Source organism: Mucor velutinosus, assembly GCF_035048745.1.
Source record: "Mucor velutinosus strain NIH1002 chromosome Unknown tig00000041, whole genome shotgun sequence".
NCBI lineage: Eukaryota > Fungi > Mucoromycota > Mucoromycetes > Mucorales > Mucoraceae > Mucor > Mucor velutinosus.
Genome location: NW_027041905.1, coordinates 4,032,213 through 4,055,960, shown reverse-complemented (window position 1 = coordinate 4,055,960; position 23,748 = coordinate 4,032,213). Strand labels below are relative to the sequence as shown.

Sequence of the window (23,748 nt, the reverse complement as noted above, 5' to 3'; positions counted from 1 at the left end):
AAACCTCTTTTCATATTTTCGTAGATTACTCAATAAGTTTATTCAAAACACCCATCTTACTTGGTACCATTGAAAGCGCCTTGAAAAGCACTCCAGGAAAGCTTAAAGGATGATAGGATGGGCATCACAACTCACATAGTCGAATCTTGCAAAATAGTTTAACCAAGTCGAAATTGATGAAAATATTTTTTTAAGGGCAAATAAATGCTTTATTTAAAGTCCTTTAGATGAAAATATTTCTATTTCAAGAGAAAAATAAATGGAGTCGGAGTCTGGTTTGGTGGCGGCTGACAAATTGAATGCTATGCTTATCCTTAACGTAGTTTATGCTTTTGAAAGCACTTACGAGTGAGATTACAAGTTGAACAGTACCACAGCTTAGCCTCATTACTTCTTTGCACCTTATCTGACGCTTTTATATGTCTGAAATGTTAATTAATCCAATTTCAGATACAAATGTGAAGACAATTACGAGATGCAAAACTTCTACCTTACTCAAAAAATGACATTTATTAGACATCCTTTCGAAATTTCAAAAGCTTTCTCAACATCTTTTTTTTTTTTACAATGAATATACTCCTTTCAAATTCAAACCAGGTTGGATGAGACCATCCATGTACGAACAATTCAATCTAGCAAATAGCAATGTCAAAACGGCGATCCAAATCAATTCAGGGGTACACTTTTTGACACAACGATGACAAGCAAACCAGTGAATCAAAGACGCTAATTATTCGCAACAAAAGTATAACCGTAATTTTACAGATATGCACAAAAGATAGTTTATTTAAAATTAACTTTTATATATTAAGATGAAGCTGGTGTTATGGAATTTAATCGAAGAGACCGAAACCCATATCATCATCCTCCTCCTCAGATTCCTCAGCAGCGGCCTCAGCAGCGGGAGCAGAAGAGGTCTCAGCAGCAACGGGGGCAGCAACAGCGAAAGCTTCGGGGTTAGCGATGAATTCCTTGATTTGCTCAGAACCGGGGAAGGTGTAGTCGGAAGCGACAGAGACAGCCAACAAGTTCTTGTAACCGTTGATAACGGAGTGAGGAACGGAAGCCAAAGTAGGATAACCAACAGCAAGAGAGATAGAGGCAATCTCACGGATAGCAGCCAACAAGTTGGCAACCAATTGAGACTCTTCGACATCAAGGACATCAGCAGAGAAGAGAGATCCAGCATCGTAAACTTGGACAACACCCATACCGTAGGTGAAGGGAGAGATGTTCAACATGTTCAAGAGAACAGCCTCGGAAGGACCAACCTTGGAACCAGATTGGACGAGCTTGACATCAGAAACAATTTCAATGGTACCACGAGCAATCTTGGTGGGGATACCGAGAGCTTGGAAGAAAGAGGTCTTTCCTGGTTCCATACCAGTGTTACCACCGGGAACGATAACATCAGCGGGAGCAACGGCACCAGCACGAGCAGGAGCAGCAACACGGTTGGAGACAATCTTTTCACGGATATCCTTGAGGTCACCGTTGGTGAAAACGAAACCAATGTTACCCTTAACAAAGTTAAGAAGCTTCTCGAGTTCGGGACGCTCGTTGATCATACCCTTCAAGGCACGACGGACCATGGTGTTCTTACCCATAAGAACAACAGCTTCACCACGGAGGGAGAAACGGATTTGATGCATTTGGTTAGAACTGACATTGTCAACGTTGACAATGAAGATGGATTGGTAGGTATCCAAATAGTTGGTAAGCTTTTGGAAGTAAAGGGCCTTGTTTTCTCTCTTCGACATGTTGATGGTTACTGTTCGAGGACTTTTTTAAAGAACTATTCATAACAGATATTGATTAGCATGCTTGATGGATGGATGGATATGTGTCATTAGTTTACCTGGCAGGTAGAGGAGGAATCAATCTTTTGCAAATGCAGTTGCGTCTTATAACATCCTTGATTCCAAGCGTGACTCTGGCTAAAAAGCAGGTGCGGGCAATGCTCGGTGGGTTTGAGACGAATGTCAAAATGCATTGTAGTCCCGGCTGTACCCCAGCAAGCAAATTTGTCCTCTCTTTGATACATACACATATTACTCCATACTAGAAGATGCAGTTCTTGACAAGATCTAGTGTGAGAAACAACCACCTAGTCTCAAATGTATTGTTTAATGCTTGTAGATTGAGATATAACTATCCAATTATCTCACAATTTCATACTGCCATACCATGCTACGCAGAGGAAGATTATGCTAGAAAAGGATCCGTACAATACAAGCTGCGAGGAAAAGTAAGACAACAATTGATTTATCATTATGATATGGATACTCAACGTCTCTATACGATGGATTAGGGAAGGCAATTCGTTGATTTTATTCGAGTAAAAGCAAGAGGAGGTGATGGCGGTGATGGTTGTGTGTCATTTCAGCGAGAGAAATACCTCGCCAAAGGCCCACCTAACGGTGGAAATGGTGGTCGAGGTGGCAATGTTATTATTCGAGCAACATCAGATGAAAGCACACTCAAGAGAATGGGCCGCATGTGCACTGCAAAGCGAGGACAAAACGGCCTTGGCGCTGGAAGACACGGCACGATGGGCGAGCATTTGGTGATTGAAGTGCCAGTGGGAACTGTAGTCAGAGAGGTCACTCTAGATGCTGAGGAGGAGGCAGTGGAAGCAGAGCTGACAGCAGAGGAAGAACAAGAACAGCGTGAGGCTCGTTGGGTTCTCTATCCTAGAGCAGAGCAAGACAATGCTCCCGAAGGTCGAGTGAATTTTTTCAAGCAAGCTGAAAGATTGATGGATGAAGAGGATCGTTACTACCGCTGGCGTCTCCGTACAGAAAAGAGGGACAATATCTATGTAGATTTGACAGAGCATAATCAAGAGTTTGTCTTGTGTCGTGGCGGTGCTGGCGGTTATGGCAATCCTCACTTCCTGACAACAGAGAACCGATCACCCAAGTGGGCAACTCGTGGACGTAAAGGAGAGGTGCGAGAAGTGGAATTAGAGCTCAAGACAATAGCAGACATAGGCTTGGTAGGTCTTCCGAACGCTGGTAAATCAACATTGTTGAGTTCTATATCCAATGCACATCCCAAACAAGCAGACTACGCTTTCACTACATTACATCCGTTTGTGGGCACGGTTGACTATGCGGATCAATATCAACTGACAGTTGCTGACATTCCAGGATTGATCCAAGGAGCTCATCGTAACGTTGGTTTGGGGCATGCTTTCCTCAGACATGTGGAGCGTGCAAAGATTTTGGTGTATGTCATTGATGTGAGCGGCCCTTCGCCGTTTGATGATCTGAAAACATTACAATACGAATTGGAGGCTTATAGACCTGGTCTCACAAAACGTCAATCTCTGATCGTTGCCAACAAGGCGGATAAGGTCGGCACAGCCAAAGAAAATCTCGCCAAACTTCAGGAGCAAGTAGGCTCGTCTATCCCAATTGTTCCTGTTTCTGCAAAATACGAGAAGAATGTGCTCAAATTGACATCTGTTCTACGAAAAGAAGTAGAGCGCATCCGTATCGAAGAAGAAAAGGTCAAACAAGCGAAATTGAAGGAACTGGATGATGAATTCGACGATGGAGAGGATATCTAAAAGCATGTACATATACAATGAATAAAATTTCCATACGTTCAATTAGGCTGTCATCCACATGTATTCGTCCCTTCTTTACTGATTCAATTCTATGCCTCCATTAATCGATTTCAAATCAAATGATTGCTGATTTTTTATTACATTGGTAGATATAATCTGTTTTATACAGTATAGGTAATTTATTGTGTTGCTGCAAATTCTTCTGCGCGTGCTCTGTTCTTGACCATAGCCTCCTTCTTGGAAGCAATAAGAGCTGTTTGTCTTTCTTGTAAGTTATAAAGGAAGTATCCAGCTGAACCGAAAACAGCAGCAGCTAAAGCATGGCTGCTAGGGTCTATTCATGAAGAATGGTTAATGACTTGTAAATGATTGCGCACAAATTTTGGCTTACTAGAAAAGACAGGACGCTTTTGGAGGCCAAGAGCATATGAACGGACAAGAACACCAAAGGCAGCAAAGCCAGAAACACTACCGAGCAAACTCATGATGGTTATTGGATTTTATAAAGAGTGGGGAGAGTAAGAGAGAGATGTTTGAACAACATAACCTTTGTTCGGCTCTTCTGGCTTACCCCACCACCCACCCCGAATTCCCCTAGTCCTCAGCATCCAGTTTTTAATATGTCATCACTCGGAATCTCAAGAACTTGCCAAATCAAGAAGAAATGGGATTCAAATGGCTTGTATGAAATCTTTGATGTAACATTTTTATATATTGAATGGATACAGGTCCACTTTAATTTTGTAGCAATTAATAATAACATAAATAAAAGAAAGCTTAGAATAGAGAATATAGCATTCTTCAGATGTGATGAGATGAACGTACTATTACGAATAAAAACTCAACATCACATCTATCGGGGATGATGGATGACCGAGTACTTTTCTATTTCTCTAGCGATTTCGCCGTGAAGTGATTTAAAAAATTTTTCTAATACATCTAGGAACCTATTATGTTGCAATTAGACGCTAGGCAAACGATAGCTGCTCGACTATCATGCTGTCAAAGCTTTACATGTTAGCAGTACACTCAACATGTCTGATATATTTATACTCCGACGTAATTTCCTTTTTTGGTAGTTAGATCAAATAATTAGATGTTCACAAGGTTGAAGGCAATCCAGCTACGTTTCTAGCTTTAGACCATATCTTTTGTTAAATATATGAAAAAAAATTGTAATAAGCAATGCAATGATTCTATTCTATAATGCGATTTTACCATATTTTTCCAGATGGCTCGTACATTGTGCGACATGACAAATCGCTTAATAGCTAACTTCTTCATTTTATGAATTGTGCTCGTGCCCAATGTCTGCTGCTCACTGCTCGCATCGATAGGCCTATATATGTAACTATTTTTTTTTGGTAATTGTGTGTGTAATTATTCAAGCCAAATCACTTTATCTGCCTCAGCAATGTAAGAAGATCATGTAAGGCGGTAGAAAGGAAGATTCCGAGAAATGAAAATCCGAGTCGAACCTATGGGCATGGCCTGATTGATGCTTATATCCTAATGGGTAAATGAACGCAAATGGTATAGAAGCTTTCCTTTCATTTTGCTTCAGAGTATGAACTGAATTGAACTTTACTAGATTCATAATAAGCTATCTCTCTAGAAGAATGTTGACAATAAAAGGGACTCTCAGGACTTGAAAATCCCTTCTTTTTCCTTGAGCAAAAATAATTGCATCTCCTATCTTATATCACATACAAACAGACTTTGATCGAGACCACCGTTTTACTTCTACATTCGAGTACACTGATCCCCAGGCCATTTTTCTTTTTTTATCCCATATACATTATTTTTCGCGGGGAACTAATAGCACAAACTTTACTCCCCTTTTTTCCTTGCTCTTCCACATTTCTTTTTTTCTTTTTCGATATTCCAAATCTTCCCCTTTCTTCCACTTTCTCTCATTTGTACTTGAAATAGTACAGCGTCTTACCTTTCCCTTTGAATAATGAGTCTATCAAAGCAACTTTTGATACTATTCCTAGCATGCCTAATTACTATTGTACTAGCACAGACCACCATTAATGCTACCGAAATCAACAGTGCTACTGCCACATCCACTACAACTTTAATTAGCAGTAGCATCTCATCAACATTGCTTCCTTCCTCATCACTGTCATCCACTCTTTTACCTTCTGCCTCGTCAACCTTCTCAAATGTCGTGCCTACCTCTCTTTCATCATCTACTACCTCTAATCCCCCTTCATCATCCACAATTACTAATGCAAATGCAGTACCTACTGTGCAGAGCACAGGCTGGAACTCAAATGAAAACGAACAAGCCAAAGACCAGCAGAGCTGGCTCAGACAAAACAATAGATTTGTGTTTGTGATCTTTGTTGGCCTTGTCGTACTTGCTATATTGATCTGGTATATAGTCAGGAGCATTAAAGGAATGCGTAAAAGACTCGAGCAAGAGAATGAAGCCCAGTTATATATGATGCAGCAAGCCTCTGCTCCTCATCAACAGCAACCACCACCTCGTAATGACCGTGCCATTTCTGAATTAACACAAACTCCACCTCCAGCTTACAAGACAGAGGAAAACACGCCTGTGCATCAAGCAACAGAACATCGTTCATAAATAGTAACATAATCTCTTAGGAATCTCCTTATATCATCTCTTCACTCATCCTTACTTTTATTTTTTTACTCCCATTTCGAATAGATGGAACAAATGTATTATATATATATAAACTTTTCATTCTTTCAAAAGTGACAATAGCTCAATAAGTGTGTTTATTGTGTAATGAGTTTATTTTGTGATCACCAAGACGATATATTGTGAAACCAACGGACCGATGAACCTGTAAAGTAATTTACTCAAATGCTCCCCGGTCAAAATGTACAATTTAAGCATAATAATCAGAGTGTGCTCCCATCAAAATGGTCTATCTAGAGTTATTACGCATCTAGTTCTGGGAATTGGTATGCCTTACGGCTGCTTGCTTGATTTGCCATACTGCATTGATAATCAAACGAAAAATACAACAAAAAGGCAACGCTGCTTTAGAAAGCACTAAACCAGAACAACAGCGATTATAAATTGCGCTATTTATAGGTGATAGCATAGCCAATATACTCTAACGAGTACCGGTATCTGTTAAATGGAAAAATCTTGATTGGATTCTGCTTTTTGTTGTGATATAGCACTAGTTGCTCAAATGATCGGCATCAATAATGATGCGCATGAGTGGAAGTAGGCGGATATTGTGCATTCAGCATGTCATTTGAGAAATACCGCCTTAGAGTTATCCTTGAAAACAGCAAACGTAAGCCATACTTGTCGTGGACACTGTTAATTCAAACAATAATCAGTTTCAGTGATACATAGTATTCTTCCTGTAGGGAAACAGCTGATTCTCGCCAAGTTAGTCATAGTTTTAAGGTCCCTGATTGTCACCAAGGCACATGAATTCATTTACCGCAATGTGTTTTGGCATTGGCATCAAAAGTAAGGGTCTAATTAACCTTGTCAATACACAATTGATAGATGCTATGACAGCAATGAAGATCACTTGCTTGAGCTGGAGGCATTTCTTGATTTGTTTTCAGCCCCAATTCGTCGGCAATTTGCAACCTTACACTTCTGTATGCTCTGCCACAGACAACACAACATCTACGGGCCGATCGTCCGGGTTATCCTTCAAGGATCAATGATTTTCTCCATGAATTTCATCGCAATGATGGTATAAAATCAAACAAGAATACACAAATTCATCTCCTTTACGCCTATACAACCAAATTTACAAGAGTGCTATGGATTGTTTCCAATGTTGTGGTCAATGTCTAGCAAAGAAGCACATCCCTCTTTCCCGGGCTTTTAATGAATGTGACTCTTTTGCTTCTTGAACAGATCCGTCAAATACAATAATCGCTTTCGTGCCTCCATTGATCCCTCCTCTTACCACATACATATTTTGCACGTATGTAGAAGCATCCATCCATCATCCATCCAACAACAATCAATGTAATCTAACATGTAATCTGAATAGTATGTCTGCCGAACTTGCTGTCGTCTACGCTGCTCTCATCCTTGAGGATGACAATGTCGAAATCACCGTAAGTCATCTACAGATGTTGTCCGATTTCTAAGATCATTCGTGATTAATGTGATTGGAATTTAGGCTGATAAGCTCCAAACCCTCGTTGCTGCTGCTGGTGTTGAGGTTGAGCCTATCTGGTTCTCCCTCTATGCTAAGGCCCTCGCTGGTCAAGACCTCAAGGCCCTTCTCTTGAACGTTGGTGCTCCTGGTTCCGGTCCCGCTGTCTCTGCTGGTGCCGCTGCTGGTGCTGCTACTGATGCTCCCGCTGAGGAGGCCAAGGAAGAGGAGAAGGAAGAGTCTGATGACGATATGGGTTTCGGTAAGTTAATGTTGGTTGGGATGGTTCTGGCATTGTCCTAATGTTTCTGTTTTTCAATATAGGTCTCTTTGATTAAATTGTTTAATCATCTTATTTCTTCAATAAAATCCTTTACAATTCGCACGGATAATTCGTTGCGCAATCAAAGAAAATTTAGCATGTTGTCATAGTGTAGATTGCTGCAATTGTGTTTATTTAATTCAAAAGAGCTGGCGTATGAATGGATACGTTTAAAGCTGACCTGCTCTTCGAAGTGTACGTCTGTTCTCCATCTATGATATAGCATTGGATTGAGCATTTGCATGATCAAATAACTTTTAAAGATGCCCTACCCATTTCTTTTTGCATTCCTTGTATTGCATGAAATAATAATCGCACTGTCTTTTGTCGTAGTTGTTTTCATCCAAGCATTTCATACTGGCTTTTTCCTCTAAAGCGCAAGGGTTCATGTATTTGGTGGTTTCCTTAGCCTTGAATTTGTCATTAAAGTCCTTGGGTGTTGAAGGCTCTTCAAATTCAGGCTTTGGTGGTGGTGGTGGAGGTTTTGTGAGAGGCATGTTACAAGTTTGCTACTTTTGTGGGTATTTACAAAAAAGAGAAACAGAGAATAGAAACTAACCAATGTGTGGGATGATATAGCCCTGCCTTGAGAACATCTGACGGAGTTTGCAGTGAACGGCACCACCAGCGTCTGATGTATGCTGAACAACAGATCCAATGTGGTTGTGGTAATTCAGTTTATGGAAAATTAAGCATACCTTGTTTTCGGTGTATCGTCAAGACATACAATAGCTAGTTCCAATGGAGAATGGTCTTTTCACATAGATAATGTAATGTTCAATGCCCTGACATTTACGAGTAATCATGTCAAGTTTGGATCGCATTGCACTTGAATCTACTGTATAGCAGAGCTGGAATATAACTCTTAATGTAATCCTAGCTCTCTCGAATGCCATCAATGCCTCATTTTGACACTACATGCCTTTCTTCGTGACCTTTTTCAATAAGGGGATCATCTTGTCATTTTGTGAAGGAAGCCACTAGTTGAAATGAAGAGGATTGAAGGTCACGATGTTAATTACCAGAACCATAAAAAAAGTTTCAATTCCATACTCTTTTGACAGTTACAATAACACACAATGGTGAAAGCATATCTTCGCTATGAAGCATTAGCATCATTTGGTGTTATTGCTTCTACACTCGCCAACATTATCTATGATCACACCGGAAAAATCGCAATTGCTCCTGCCCTTGAAGAAGTCATATTGTGGGATCTCAAAAAGGGTATCGAGGTAAGCTTTCTGTTTGCCATGTTAAGAGTGTGTTTTACTCAATGTGCACTTCCAGGTCGGCAAATGGAGAGAATTTGGAAACAAATCAGAAGTTACATGTATTGCCAAGAGCCCAAACAACAAAGATTTCGCAGTTGGGTAATGCAGAACAATCTCAAATCCATCAAGTGACATGTATTAATCTCTTTGCTTTGGATAGTTATGGCGACGGTACAATTCGTATCTGGAATATTCAATCCAACACATCTACAGTGACATTGAGTGGCCATCGTGCTGCTGTCACTGCTTTAGCTTTCGATAACGATGGAACTCGTCTTGCATCTGGATCAAGAGATACAGATCTCATCATTTGGGACATCATTTCAGAGTCTGGTTTATATCGTCTCAAGGGCCATAAGGATCAAATTACTTGTTTGGCTTTCCTGGACCCCAAGAAGATTGATGATGAAACGGAAGTCGGTGTCTCCAACGAAGGCTATGTACTTTCATCCTCCAAGGATACATTGATCAAATTATGGGATCTATCAGCACAATATTGTCGAGAAACACTAGTGGGTCATCGAAGTGAAGTTTGGTCATTTGCTGTGTCCAAGGATCAAAAAGTCATCATTTCTGGTGGCGCAGAAGCACAACTCAAAGCTTGGAAGATTGATTGGAAGATTTTAGGTTTATCCTTGGAGGAACTTGGGCAGGAAGACCAGATGCAAATTGATAGCGCTACACCTGCTACATTACAAAAGGCCATCAATGTGTATGGTCAGATCCCTCGTCAGTCCCGTGATCGCATTGTTACCATTCAGTTTCACCCATCTGGCAAATTTGTGGGTGTCCAAGCCAACGACAAGTCAGTAGAGGTGTACAAATTGCGCGATCATGAAAGCATCCGCAAGAAGATCCAGCGTAGAAAGAAGAGAGCAAGAGAGAAGGGAAAGGACGAGGCTGAAATCAGCAACGAAATCGAGGCCGAAGACGAATTTACATCAGAATGCTTGGTTCGCACACCTGCCAAAGTCCGTAGCTTTGATTTCGCTCCTGTTGCAGATGTCGAGAAGGCTGGCGAAATCCAAATTGTCGCTTCGCTGAGCAATAATACCATTGAGGCATACACTGTCCCTATTACACACGAAAAGAAGGAGGACGCCGAAGCATCACGTTTATATTCCATCGATGTGCCTGGCCACAGATCAGATATCCGTACATTGGCTCTCAGTAGTGATGACGAGTTATTGGCTTCAGCGTCCAGTAACCTACTCAAGGTGTGGAACATTAAGACAAGAGCCTGTATTCGATCTATCGAGTGTGGTTTTGCTCTTTGCAGTGCGTTTCTTCCTGGCAACAAACACATCATCATTGGCACCAAGACGGGTGAATTAGAACTGTACGACATTGGCTCCTCATCGCTGGTGGAATCTGTCAAAGCTCACGACGGTGCAGTTTACTCGCTTCAAGTTCGTCCTGATAAACGCGGTTTTGCTACCGGTAGTGCGGATAAAGACGTCAAATTTTGGGACTTTGACATGGTGCAAGACAAGAACAGTGCTGCCAAACGACTCACTTTTATTCACATGAGAACACTCAAGATGTCTGACGAAGTTTTGTGCGTGCGATACAGTCCTGATCAAAACCTGATGGCCGTGTCGTTGTTGGACTCCACTGTTAAGGTGTTCTACCACGACACTCTCAAGTTCTTTTTGTCGCTGTATGGTCACAAGCTGCCAGTGCTGTCCATGGACATCTCATCTGACAACATGTTGATTGCTACATGTTCGGCTGATAAGAACGTCAAGCTATGGGGTTTGGACTTTGGTGATTGTCATAAGTCGTTGTTTGCTCATCAAGAGAGCGTCATGTCTGTTCAATTTGTGTGGGGTACTCACTACTTTTTCACTGTCTCCAAGGATAAAACTGTCAAATACTGGGATGGCGACAAGTTTGAGAACATCATGAAGTTGGAAGGCCATCATGGTGAGGTGTGGGCTTTGGCTGTTTCCAAGCACGGCTCATTTGTGGTGACAGGCTCTCACGATAGGTCCATGCGTATCTGGGAAAAGACAGACGAGCAGCTCTTTTTAGAGGAAGAACGTGAAAAGGAGCTGGAAGATCTCTATGAAAACACACTGGTGAGTCAACTGGAAAAGACAGATGTCAATGCAGGTGACATGGAAGTGGATTCTGCTGGCAAACAAACCATGGAGACACTGAAGGCCGGCGAAAGATTGATTGAAGCCATGGATATTGGCGATGAGGAGAAGAATGGCTGGTTAGCATATGAAAATGCCAAATCTCGTGGTTTGCCTGGTCAGCCTCCTCAACGTCATGCTATTTTAATGGCAATGGGCGACATTGAACCTGACAGATACGTGCTGGATGTGCTCAAGAAGATCAAAGCAAATGACATTGAAGAAGCACTCATGATCTTGCCTTTCTCCAAGGTCATGTCACTCTTTTCCTATATTGAAAGTTGGGCCAAAAAGGTAAGATTGTCAAAAATATAGGAGGTTAATTAAAAAGAGGGGTTTACTTATATGCAGTTTTTGTTTGTTAGAACTGGAGCATTGTGCTGGTGTCCCGTGTGCTCTTCTCTGTCGTGAAAACACATCACAATCAAATTGTTGCTAATAGAATGATGCGCCCTATGCTCGATTCCATTCGTTTCCACCTTCGTGCGCAATTACAGCGTCAAAAGGATGTCATGGGTTACAACAGAGCTGCATTGACATACCTCCAACGTGATTACAAATCAAGGAATACTTCTGATTTCCTTGATGAAAATGCAGATAAGCCTGCTGACGACGAGAAGAAACGTAAATTTATTCAATTAGCCTCTTAGATAATTAAACACATCTCACTCCCCTCCCTTTTGTATACACGCTTCACCCTTTTTTTTTACATAATAAAATGCATCCTCCTTTTTATTTCCTCTGAAAATGCAGCGTAGATACTGGGAAATGGCTGTGCGGACCAACAGGGTAGCACACGCCCTTTCCCCCCTTGAAATAATGATATGTAGTCCTGATTTAAATTGGTACAATTAAAGTCTGATTCAATATATGCAACGTACAACATTGGCAAGATATGAAAATTTCGTATAATGTTTTTTTTTGGGGGGGGGGAAGTGTTCAGCTGATACATTCGTCGAGATGCTCAAAGCTATCATTCATTAATACGTTAAAAGATAAATATTCAAAAAAAAAAAGTGCTAAAGGGGTAGTAAGAGTGGAAATATACAGATGGGATTAGTTGGGAGGAGAGGACAAGAGACACTACTGTAGAAATGGATGTGTCATCAATTCATTGATGCGAGGGCGCAATGATGGATTTCGATCTAGACAATGCTCCAATATTTGTCGAAGCGTCACTGGCACTTCAATGGGCCTTGATGTCTCATCTGTGGGTGCTATTGTGGCTGGAAATGCGATTTGATGATTGGGGTTAGGTATACTAGCGACTTTTTGTGCTAAAGCAAGGTGATAGAAAGGAGTCTTTCCATAGACCATTTGATATAGGATGCAGCCTAGAGACCAGACATCGCTGGGCCTACCCAGCTTCATCAGGCTCCCTGCTTCTCCTCGGCCTTCATTGATGTCAGAGAGTGCTTCCGGCGACATGTAATTGATAGTGCCCACTTGAACGCATCGTTCAATATTTGTGGTATCGTCAGACACTTTCTTTGCTATACCAAAATCGATCAATTTGAGCCATCCTTTAACAACCACAAAGTTGGCAGGTTTCAAATCAGAGTGAACAATGTTGTTTTGATGAATTGTCCACACTGCATTTAGCATCTACCAAATCTGTAAATATACCAAATTTAGAGATTAATTGCATATATTGCATACCTGACTCCAGTAATAGCGTATGAAATTAATATCCCATGCCTTCTTGGTCTGCTTTTGAATCAGCTGTGCCAGGTCGATTTCGCCAAATTCCATCACCATGTAGATGACAGACGGTGTTGCTCTATAATCCAGTAAACTCACAATGGCAGCATGATTGTTGAGTGACCTCAGCAGCTCTATTTCGTTAATGATGCTTTGCCGATCCTCCTCGTGCTTGACCTCGATCCACTTCAGTGCTAGTATCTGGCCGTAGGTGTGTCCCAGTACTTGGAACACCTTGCCCGAGCTGCCCCTACCAATTTCCTTAAGGATAGTATATTCATGGTTGTTGATCTACAAAATAATATCCGAGTCAACGACACGAAACAAGCATTTTCCAACAAACGAATACGTACAGTCAGTCGTTCCTGTTCACGGGGTGCTTGTGGCACAGATCTGTCATGGTTGAAATTTGCATAATTGCGATGATTTCCATTGTGATTTCTCGGAATAATTGAGGGCACTGCAAATTGATCTACTAGTTTCAGTGGTGCGGCTTTTGTTTGTAATGAATTTCTGGCGGGACTGATGTAATTGGGGGGTGTGTGCTGTTGTCGAGGAGGCGATGAGGTCTTTTGTTGCTTGTCAGTTTTGAATGAGGGAGGAGGAGATTCCTTCTAAATGGATCCATTAGTATCTTTGCCAGCGATCAGCATCATCGAGGAGAATGTCATTACCGTGGATGGGTTATCAAATGCAATGTTCAGCGAAGACACATTGCGCTCAAGACTGCTAGAGTCGTTGGCATTCTGGATACTGATATTGAACAAGCCTTCGCTGCTGCTGCCAGAGGATAACGAAGAGGGAAGCTCTGTAGGAGTAGCTATCATACTTGTATTAGGGGTCTGTGATGCCAATGGAGGCGAAGGTCGAGTCGTGGGCGAGTGTCTCATAGTAGTAGGTGGAGCAGAGGCCGAGCTCGGTGTGGAATCGTTCAATTTTCTGCGCAGATTTCTAGGACTTTAAGGAGATAGTGTGAGCCAATCAAGCATGCAACTGTGCTTATGGACTTACAAGGTGTGGTCTGTTTGAGCTGCTCTAATAGGAGACTACATTCAACATGTGTCAGTAAGCGGTTTAATGAGATTGGCAATTGCTCACTCACAAAATTTGGCGTGGGCTCTCGTTCTTCTGGCTGGTTTCTTTTGGCGGAAGGTGGACTGTAATCAACCATGTGCTCTACTTTTACTGCTACTTTCACCTCTTGCTTTAGCTCGTCTTTCATTGATGTATCCATAGGCTCGTCCTTGGTGGTGGCCGTACTATGGTGCTATTGTAACAAAAGGGAGAATGAGTGGGGAATGATGGAGCATGTCGACACAGTGATTACACTTTACATCATTTGTCAAGCTCGAATTCGAATACTCTGGTGGATCTGACTCGAAGCAATCAGGCTCAAAGTCAATGTCCTCGTCGTCTTCGTTTACAACTTTCCAGACGTCTACTGTGTGCGAAAAGATTTCATATCGAGTAATGTCCATCGCTTCTCTTGACATGGATGCTGATCTGGATTGAAGAGAGTGGTCGCTCATGCCGCTTACGATAGGAGAGGCTGTCAATGTGTGTGTGTATGTGTGTATGATGGGGGTATAAGTGGAATTTGATAAAGAGAATCAATATCTGTTTTTTTTCCAAAGAGAGGTTTTTAAAATGGCCTTGCACACCCACCAAACAACAACAAAAAGGAAGCAACGTCTCTTTTCCGGCATTCAAGAGCCGCATCACATTCTCTGCGAGAGACGTCGTGTATATCCTCTCCTCCATTCTTGGGTGCTTGACCTTGATCCATTATTATATATATATACAAAGCCAAGGATTGGAAATATACATCAACATATTTGGAATTTTAGAAGATTTTTCTTCACAGTTTATTTATATTCTATCACTTTGTAGGGCTTTCCAGTCTTATCCAAAAGAGCATTCCAATAAGTGTCGATATCAAATATATAGTTGTACTGGCCACCCAGACTCACTTCCATTTGCTTCAAAGGTATGTAGTCATCCATGTTAATTTGATCGTTGTTGGTGCTCTTGGTATCATCTGAATTAATAAATTTGATCTTGTTTCTTGTCACAGGGTCCATGAAGGGTGCAATGACTTTGAATGTCGTAAGGAAAAACCATGGTGCTAGCACAAGTGGATGGTAAGACATGTGTCAAATGGGTTACACTACAAAATGTTACTTACAGTTCACCAAAAATGCGATACCGAGCCTCTCTGGGTAGTGGTTTCCCAAGATGTCTAGGAACTTTTTGCAGGTACCGATGCTGGCATTGTTGGATGAAGTGGAATCCTTGAAATCAACGACAATTGAAATCTTTTCCACGTGCTCAGGCATCAGACGGATACCCCTCTCCAAGCAGAATACAATGTGCTTCACTTGTCTATCAGAATCCTTGGAGTTTTCATTACGAGGCTTCATGATCCAAAGAGGGCGACCAGTTTTATCGAATCCACTGAAATACATCTTTCCAGTCTCGGCCTAAATTCAAAAGGGCCTATGAGCTAACCAAAAGCTCATGTATGTTAGAGCCTCACTTACCTCGTGGCGAATCATTTCTTCATCCAATTCATCTGGCTTGAACTCTCTTCTCCACTTGACAGTGTTCTCCAACATGGTCTTGGCTGCCTACACAACAATAGAGCCATGTTTTAAGCATCATGACAACTGACGTATCAGTCCCTTCCCTCCCCCCCCGCTCCTGTTTCGTTTTTACCTCAAAATCCCATTTTCTTGCTCTCATGTATCTATGAGCCGTACCCTCAGATAAAAAGCCTCGTTCATTGGGATAGTAGGGATCATCTTTGGGGAGGATAAGTGTATCCATGTAAGCTAATAAATCCACAATCTTCTTCTTTTGCTCATCGTCCAGAACAGGGTTCATGACGGGTTCATACTGTGTGGGTTGAGTCAGGATGGGCTCATGAGTGATTGGCCCGTAATCAACTGATGGTGTGGCAGATTTGGTGCTGTTGGCAGCAGATGAACTTGATCTAAAACGAAATACGTTCATAGTTCAAAGTAGAAAGAGGAGAAGAAAATAAAAAAGAAAAGAAAATCCGGGTGTCTGCCAGCCAAGATAAGCGAGCAAGCCAGCGCGCGCGCAATGTCCTTATTACAATCGCCTATTTTTAGAGCCAAGAGAACTCAACAAACGGGACGAAATGCAGCCTTTCCCTTTACCAGATTTTGCACTGCTTGCATTACATAAACTTCCTTTTAGAGTAATGTAAAAGGAGTATGGACGTATTGATTTTCCGGATAAATCAATGCCTAAAAGTGCCATCCGAAGTGTATCGAGTTGATAAAGGCTTATTTATTTTATGAAGAGCCTACAATAAATTGTTGGCTGAATCAAATGCAAACACGGCATGACGCGTGCGTTTGTTGGGTTTACATCTTGGAGTCTTTAATGGCTCGGTGCATACTCTATTAAAGTAGGGGCTTTGGTAGTAACATGGATACTAATTTTGCTCATCTGGGTTTATCAAAGTCTGTTTTAAAGGCATAAGGTATCAGCAGCTTGCATACTACCTCAAACATGCTAGAATAGAGTGCGGTTGGTTTGAAACTGTCTTATACTGCCCTCTTATCTAAAATTGCTTCTCTAGGAAACTAAAGGTACCTTCCATATAGCTAAACTACAGTGTGCCAACATGTAGTGCTATACGTGAAATACACAACTTCATCCACCAAATAACCTCAATTTTTCTTAATTTACAACAGCATATCCCAGTTGAGCGATTGAAGAGCGACTGCGGAGCGTTAAGTATGAACATCAATCTGGATTGATTTTGTTCTAAATTGTCATTTTTGGAAAATTTACAACCTTTAAAGAGTTTTTACATCCCAAAGAGGATACTAAACATTCATAAGTTTTCTAACAAAACACATACATTCAAATGTGCTCTATTCGATGGCATTTTTTGTTTTCACAATATCGCTGAAAATTGCATCGATAATCCCAATAAACTGCTTTTTCAGTTTTCTGGGAAAAAAGTCAAAATAATTGGCTTGTATGTTGCAAATAAACACTTTCATCAGATAAAGACATGATTTTTATGCATGTTCATCTGATATGTACCTTAGTAAAAACTTTCGTTTTTCAACTGAAAAACTGATATTTGTCTGATTTGCAATTTTTCCCTTGCTACTACAGGGTCGAAATCGTCAAGTTTTGAGGTGAAAAAAAAAAGTTCCCAGAAAAACTGTGAATTGTTAGCAGATCGATTCTACTATTCTGTAGGACTCGTTTGGTGCCGTTTTCAGCGTTTGAAATGGCTTTTATCTGCGTGATTTGGCATCTAAAGCGTGTATATGTTGACTATTGAATTGGTAGTTTTGCTGTGTAAAACCTAATATGTTCTGATTATGATGCTGGATTCATACCAACGTAGCATTTTATCGTGGTACCAGAGCCGAGGCTATCGGTATTCCCTCTTATAAAGTAGTCCTGTAACGGATTGCCCTGCATCAAATGACGGACATGCAAGCAAGGCTAGATGCTTGTTATTGATCCAACATGATACGAACATATTTCTATTATCATTCAACACTATAGCATGTGAGTTTCATAGATTATCAATGGCGCACATGGCACCTTAATGAATCAGCTTAATACCATGGAGCAGTAATTGATTGTAGGATGAAACAACAGCCCTATGAAGTAATCCAAAGAATCTCGAGGCACCCCGCTTGTCAATAAAAGCTTTGCATTTTTCCGTTTTCTTTTTCTTTTTTCTTTTTCCTTTAAATTAATCAGGCAAGATGGAAGAAGAAAGACTCTGGAGAAAGCAGTTTCAAGACACAACCAACTCATTGAATGAAAGCCAACGACAGTCAGTACTTTCCAAGGCAAAGACGCTGCAAATCTTGGCTGGTCCTGGTTCTGGAAAAACTCGAGGTAGAGTTGATTGAATCATCACAAGCTTTCGAGTTTGCGCTGATTGCATTATACCAAAAGTCTTGACTTGTAGGGCAGCCCACTTTGTTCTCAATGAAAAGATCAAGCCTCAGCAAATCATTGTAGTGACATTTACCAACAAAGCAGCAAACGAAATGAAGGAGCGATTGTATACCATGATCGGAAGCAAGAATACGGACAACTTGGTCATTGGCACTTTCCATGCTATATGTGCTCGTCTTTTACGCTACAATGCAGGCGTTGTGGATCTTAAATCAAACTTCACTATTGCAGATACAGATGCTAGGTAAAACCCAAATGTTTTGATAAGGATGCAGCTCGAGTGCTAATAAGCAATCTCTAGTCATGATATTATAAAGAGGCTTCAAAAGGATCCCAAACTGCCCATCAATGATTTCACCAGAAACAAACAAAAGCCAGGTAATGACACGATATCACAGTACCGTTGAAACTAGCAGCTTACCGGATGTATATAACGTTGTAGGTGCTATTTTCGGTATCATCAGTAAAGCAAAGAGTGAAGGCATCACAGCACCAGAGTTTAGCAATCTTTATTCCCACAAATATGAAAGAAGAGACATTGCTACAATCTACACAGCCTATGAGAAAGAACTGCAGCTGAACAATCTAGTTGTATGTGTTTACGAAAGAAGGAAATTGAGCGCCATCACTCACTATCTCTGTAGGATTTCGACAATCTTCTTATCAAGGCGTGTGAGCTCTTTAGGAAGAAAACCAGTGTGTTGGCCCATATCAAGGCTGTACTTGTAGATGAGGTAATGCCATGAGTGTGGTGTACAATGTACTGTAGCGCTCATCCTGTCTCTTTAATAGTATCAAGATACCAACATCATTCAGTACGAACTCATCAAGTTAATCACAAAAAACCAGCATACTGACAAGAGCGTTACTATTGTTGGCGGTATGTATGCATCCTGGATAAAAGCAAACATGGACAACTCATCTTGAAATGTGTCTAAATAGATCCAGATCAGTCTATCTTCAGTTTTAGATCAGCTGAACCCGAGAACTTTAACAAAATGCACAATGATTATTCAGATACCCAAATCATCAACATGGACCAAAACTATAGAAGCACAGGAGTCATATTAGATAGCGCTCTACATGTCATTAAGCAAGGTAATACATCTGAGCACAAAAGCATGAGCCTTGGTTGACTGACAGGCGTGGAACAGACGTTAAACGTATCGATAAATCTCTCTATACAAACAACCCAGTGGGCATCCCTATCTCCCGCATATCTACATACGACGAAGATGAGCAGGCTACATTTGTAGCAAAAGAAATCAAGAAGGTCATGAAATACTCCAAGGGGCTGCTCGATTACAAGGACTTTGCAGTACTGATGCGTATGAATTATATTTCGCAAAAATTCGAAGCTACTTTTAGGAAATATCGCATCCCTTTCACTATTGTAAGTATCTTGTGGCTTCAGCGTATACACTTGCAGAGGCTGAATAGACTGTGTAGATTGGTGGTGATAGATTCTTTAACCGTATCGAAATCAAGGACATACTCGCTTATCTCAAGTTTGCATACAACAACTTTGATGTTACGAGCTACAGCCGCATTATCAATGTACCAAAAAGAGGGATTGGTGATGTGACACTGACGAAAATTGCAGCGTTTCATGAGACCCGACCAGGTAACAGCATGTTGGAAACACTGCACGCCATAGGAAGAGGAGGCGGTGCATTTAGCAATCCCGTTTGTCAAAAGTTGAAGAGCTTGGCCACGCTTTGCGACGATATCAGGGCCATGATTGACCAAAAGATATCTGTCTCTGAAATCCTCGTGTTCATCACTGAAGCAATCGGATACAAAGAGTACCTGAAAGAGAAGTACTTTGCGGATCATGAAGCTAGATGGAACAATATTGGTGAACTTATCTCTTTGGCCAAAGCAGAAACTTATCTGGGAGAAGATGATGAGCCAGCCATGTCACAAAGCCAGGCGCAACAATCTCAAACGCAACAAAGCCAGAACGCTCAAGGTCTCGATGATTTGGATATAATTGATGCTGAGGTGGTTTCAGACGATGGCAGTGATAATGGAGGTACGTATAGGCATGCGGGTGAGCTGAAGAAACTGCTGTTGATATTAGTTGTTTGTTAGATAAAGTAGAGAAGGATGCTCTGGATGATGATGAGGAACTCTCTGGCTTTGCTGCCGATGATGAGACTCTTCATAAATCCACTGTCCATGATGAGGATTTTCCTGACTTTGCTGCCCACGATGAATCTATTGCCGATTTCACAAGTTACTTTTCAGATGAAGAGATTAACTTGACCAACATCACAGAAGAGTAGGTACTGCTGGATTTGCAAGGGATCATGTGTGTTGACGGGAATTCATATAGACAAGAAAAGAAATCCTTCCATTTCGCGCAAAAAGAGTAAGCTGTTTGCAATGAATGACTTGAGACTGCATTGCACTAAACCCGCGCTTACAGGTATGATCAGACTAAGGGCTCAGACAATGCTAAGAAGGAAGAGCAAGAGTAAGGAAGGCATACTGATCTCAACAGCAACGTATGCTAACATGTGTGCAGAGAGAACCTTGGCTCTCAATTCCCTAATTACCAGCATGAACTGGATTCAATTGTCGAGTTCTTAGAGTACTGTTCCTTGAGTGCCAATCAGAAAGAACAAGATGAAGCAGAGGGAGGCGTAAGTACATTTCAACGCACATGGATTTGGACATGACAACTAAGCGTTGAATAGAGAGTTACTGTGTCTACTATGCACGCTTCCAAGGGTAAGATGATATGAGCAAGCTTGGTCAACCAACTAACCCACTTGTGTTATTAGGTTTGGAATGGCCTTGTGTGTTTGTGGTCACTTGCTGTGAAGGTGTTGTGCCTATGCACCATGATCCAGATGTATCAGAAGAAGGGTAATCCCTATTCACCCGCAGCTTGTCGCACATGTTCTGACTCTTTTACATATATAGTCGTCTATTATATGTGGCCATGACAAGATCGAAATGTGGGTTGATTCAATATGAATAGCCACATGCATTACTGACATTCTGTAGTCTTGTTATATTGTATCACACCAAAGAAACGAAATTTCTGGGGCCAAATGGAAAAAAGCGAGCCAACCCGCTTTTTCAAAAGTATGGACAGGAAGCTATATACAACACAATCGCCTGAATGGACCAACGAAACGAGATCCATGTTGGCTGTTACGATAGGCAAACTTGCTCCCCTGGATGATGATGATCTGGTCACAGATAAAAAGAAGAGCGGCAACAAGAATACAGCAGACTACTCTACTCAATACACTGATTCTCAATCTCAGGGCTTCTACTCGCAATTTCAAAGCTCACAGCCATCATCTTTCGTCAAAACTGAAAGTAAGCCCTCCTTTGGTGGATTTGTATCAGCCTTAACTATCCCTGATGTGAGACCATCCACATGCCCAACAAAACGCAAATTTCAGCAGGGCAAATCACAAAAGCAGAAGCGTACTGCAAGACAACCAGCCGCATTTGATCTCCAACCCAATGTAAAGGCTGAACCTTTGGTGAAGCCTGAGCCTGCTGTCAAGCCAGAGCCAATTGATCGACATCTCTAATGACGCTTGCAAATAGCCTATGAAAATAAGGATATACAGTACAAACAGGATGTGTATTAGTCGAGATTCTTTATTCTGTACAATGCATGATATGTAATATAATTATAAGCGTTAATTTTAGTCGTCTTTATCATCTCCATTTGGCAAATTCTTCGCGGAAAGCATTCAAACGTTGAGTAGAAAACAAAAAGTAGTCAAAATCAATCTCACTCTGGCTTGCTTGAATCAGACCCCATAAACCCCAAGAAAGATGGCTTGCCATGAGCCACATGGCAGCTTCTTTCTGCAAGCATTCGGCTGTAACTGCTTTGTCTAAAATGTCTGGATTGTTGTGTTTAGACTTGGTTTCCAGGTAGGCGTTCAAAAATCTGATCTGTTCCTCGTAAGTAGGATATTGGCTCATGTCCATCGATGCAGGCTGCTCAGAGTGATAATCGTATGTCCATTCACAAAAGTGGTTAGCAATATCGAACCCACGGGGATTGTAGCCTGCGTATTCAAAATCAACAATGACCAATTCGTTGGTCTTTTCCAACTTGAGTACATTGCCATACTGTGTCTATGTGATAAATAACATTTTAGTATGCTGGATCCACACAGCCGCATGTCATGCCATTTACATCGTTATGTCCAAACACAATGGGGGATTTTGCGGTTTCCAGGATTTGTTTGCACTCTTCGATTTCAAATGTCAGGCGCTCCAAATTGAAGGTTGTCAGTACTTCTGTCCAGCCATCACTCTTTTTGTAAAGTACAGGTAACAATGACATGACAACTCGATACCATTTGTCAATGTTGGCCCATATTTCCAGATGATTCTTCGCTGGTGAAAATGGATATACAGTGACAATGTCGTGCAGTTCGCGAATGCAAGCAGCAATCCCCTTGGAAGTCTTGGGATCACGAATATCATGGTGGGTTAAAGTGGTGGAAGGCAAATATTCCTCAAATCGACCATTACCAAAGATGCCCAATAAACTGGGTCCAATATTCAAACTGGAGAGGCGAGCAAGCCAAGCTAATTCATTCTCTCGGTCGATGATTTGGTCCACTCCATTACCGTATACTCTCAATAACAAACGACGCTTGTTGGGAGCATTGACAAAGAAGACGGCACTATTGCACACCATGTCAATATAGGGCCAGTCATGTAGAATACACTCACCTACTTTGTCAAGGCACCACTCACTCTGTTCAGCTCAATCCTGGTGAGATTTTCAGCATAATCCGGGAAAAGCACTTGAATTAGCTTGAGCACTTTGTTTGTTAATTCATCCCCCTTGAGTACACTATGATTTGATGAGTATCTACATGAATATCCTTGCTGAGAGGCCCATAGGAATACGTACGCTAGATCAATGATTGTATCACAACCTGGAATGGAGGGCAGCGTTTCTCTTTCGGGTGATGCCATCAGTTTGCTGTTAAACGGAAACGAAGGAAAGAAGAACAGAAACAAGGCTTAATTTTTTATAGGTTAGAAATATCGAGACACAAGATTAAATGCACCCCATGCTCCAAGCCAATTTCTGGCATACAAACGCTACTCTGACTGATTGTTTGCATCAGCATCGCCAATGCTACATAATTCCAGACATTAACATGTTGATAGAATGGAGACGTTTCGGCCTATATTATCTGTTGATTAGAAGGAGCAAGTAGGATGTGATGCTGCAACACTTTCTGATCGCAAGTCCGGAAAAGAACCCGAAGGGACTCAATAACAGAGCAGAATCTTGAGTTTTACAGTTGAGATACACGAATGATTTCAAGCAATGAAAAGTGAAATTGAGGTTTTTAAAGGTATTGAACTCAATGCATGGTCTAGCAGCGTCGTTTGGTGCATTTCGTGCTAGAGGCAGTGTTGAATCTCTCATCTGATAGGGTGCTTCTCTCTTTTTTTTTTTTTTTTTTTTTTTTTTTTTGGACATCTTCCAAACGTCTTCGCATCTACTCGTCTCCATGGTAAAACAAAAGAACATGAATGGCATAATTTTCTCCAGTAGACTTTCAGTAGTAGCATGTGCCGCTGGTTTTACAAACAATCAAATGGCAGGTGGATTGAATGTTGATAACAACAATTAGATGATCTGCTCGTACTC

General features: G+C 41.3%; 11 protein-coding genes across 11 annotated transcripts; 5 read left to right on the top strand and 6 right to left on the bottom strand.

Moving 5' to 3' along the window:
• Positions 1–833: 833 nt before the first annotated feature.
• ATC70_001531 (uncharacterized protein) lies at positions 834–1,760 on the bottom strand (the record flags this gene model as incomplete). The annotated part of the gene is made up of 1 exon (XM_064820926.1): positions 834–1,760. One exon carries the CDS (start codon positions 1,758–1,760, stop codon positions 834–836), a length of 927 nt encoding a protein of 308 aa, XP_064684846.1.
• Positions 1,761–2,068: 308 nt separating this feature from the next.
• ATC70_001530 (uncharacterized protein) lies at positions 2,069–3,574 on the top strand (the record flags this gene model as incomplete). Its single annotated transcript, XM_064820925.1, has 2 exons — positions 2,069–2,248; positions 2,312–3,574. The coding sequence occupies 2 exons, from the start codon at positions 2,069–2,071 to the stop codon at positions 3,572–3,574; spliced, it is 1,443 nt and encodes a 480-aa protein (XP_064684845.1).
• Positions 3,575–3,753: 179 nt separating this feature from the next.
• Positions 3,754–4,059, bottom strand: ATC70_001529 (uncharacterized protein; the record flags this gene model as incomplete). The annotated part of the gene is made up of 2 exons (XM_064820924.1): positions 3,754–3,908; positions 3,966–4,059. 2 exons carry the CDS (start codon positions 4,057–4,059, stop codon positions 3,754–3,756), a joined length of 249 nt encoding a protein of 82 aa, XP_064684844.1.
• A 1,475-nt stretch (positions 4,060–5,534) lies between these two features.
• On the top strand, positions 5,535–6,170 carry ATC70_001528 (uncharacterized protein; the record flags this gene model as incomplete). The annotated part of the gene is made up of 1 exon (XM_064820923.1): positions 5,535–6,170. The coding sequence occupies one exon, from the start codon at positions 5,535–5,537 to the stop codon at positions 6,168–6,170; it is 636 nt and encodes a 211-aa protein (XP_064684843.1).
• Positions 6,171–7,582: 1,412 nt separating this feature from the next.
• On the top strand, positions 7,583–8,027 carry ATC70_001527 (uncharacterized protein; the record flags this gene model as incomplete). Its single annotated transcript, XM_064820922.1, has 3 exons — positions 7,583–7,648; positions 7,714–7,951; positions 8,014–8,027. The coding sequence occupies 3 exons, from the start codon at positions 7,583–7,585 to the stop codon at positions 8,025–8,027; spliced, it is 318 nt and encodes a 105-aa protein (XP_064684842.1).
• A 154-nt stretch (positions 8,028–8,181) lies between these two features.
• Positions 8,182–8,508, bottom strand: ATC70_001526 (uncharacterized protein; the record flags this gene model as incomplete). Its single annotated transcript, XM_064820921.1, has 2 exons — positions 8,182–8,223; positions 8,284–8,508. 2 exons carry the CDS (start codon positions 8,506–8,508, stop codon positions 8,182–8,184), a joined length of 267 nt encoding a protein of 88 aa, XP_064684841.1.
• Positions 8,509–9,090: 582 nt separating this feature from the next.
• Positions 9,091–12,073, top strand: ATC70_001525 (uncharacterized protein; the record flags this gene model as incomplete). The annotated part of the gene is made up of 4 exons (XM_064820920.1): positions 9,091–9,243; positions 9,299–9,381; positions 9,443–11,717; positions 11,789–12,073. 4 exons carry the CDS (start codon positions 9,091–9,093, stop codon positions 12,071–12,073), a joined length of 2,796 nt encoding a protein of 931 aa, XP_064684840.1.
• Positions 12,074–12,506: 433 nt separating this feature from the next.
• ATC70_001524 (uncharacterized protein) lies at positions 12,507–14,653 on the bottom strand (the record flags this gene model as incomplete). Its single annotated transcript, XM_064820919.1, has 7 exons — positions 12,507–13,028; positions 13,083–13,415; positions 13,478–13,738; positions 13,799–14,081; positions 14,136–14,170; positions 14,227–14,391; positions 14,459–14,653. 7 exons carry the CDS (start codon positions 14,651–14,653, stop codon positions 12,507–12,509), a joined length of 1,794 nt encoding a protein of 597 aa, XP_064684839.1.
• A 336-nt stretch (positions 14,654–14,989) lies between these two features.
• Positions 14,990–16,136, bottom strand: ATC70_001523 (uncharacterized protein; the record flags this gene model as incomplete). The annotated part of the gene is made up of 4 exons (XM_064820918.1): positions 14,990–15,249; positions 15,310–15,604; positions 15,665–15,751; positions 15,840–16,136. 4 exons carry the CDS (start codon positions 16,134–16,136, stop codon positions 14,990–14,992), a joined length of 939 nt encoding a protein of 312 aa, XP_064684838.1.
• A 1,754-nt stretch (positions 16,137–17,890) lies between these two features.
• On the top strand, positions 17,891–21,646 carry ATC70_001522 (uncharacterized protein; the record flags this gene model as incomplete). The annotated part of the gene is made up of 17 exons (XM_064820917.1): positions 17,891–18,026; positions 18,087–18,333; positions 18,391–18,467; positions 18,532–18,680; positions 18,734–18,823; positions 18,882–18,969; positions 19,032–19,187; positions 19,244–19,482; positions 19,539–20,124; positions 20,184–20,373; positions 20,428–20,463; positions 20,521–20,568; positions 20,620–20,737; positions 20,792–20,825; positions 20,879–20,963; positions 21,021–21,055; positions 21,105–21,646. The coding sequence occupies 17 exons, from the start codon at positions 17,891–17,893 to the stop codon at positions 21,644–21,646; spliced, it is 2,856 nt and encodes a 951-aa protein (XP_064684837.1).
• Positions 21,647–21,776: 130 nt separating this feature from the next.
• Positions 21,777–23,060, bottom strand: ATC70_001521 (uncharacterized protein; the record flags this gene model as incomplete). Its single annotated transcript, XM_064820916.1, has 4 exons — positions 21,777–22,205; positions 22,267–22,762; positions 22,816–22,935; positions 22,996–23,060. The coding sequence occupies 4 exons, from the start codon at positions 23,058–23,060 to the stop codon at positions 21,777–21,779; spliced, it is 1,110 nt and encodes a 369-aa protein (XP_064684836.1).
• Positions 23,061–23,748: the final 688 nt, after the last annotated feature.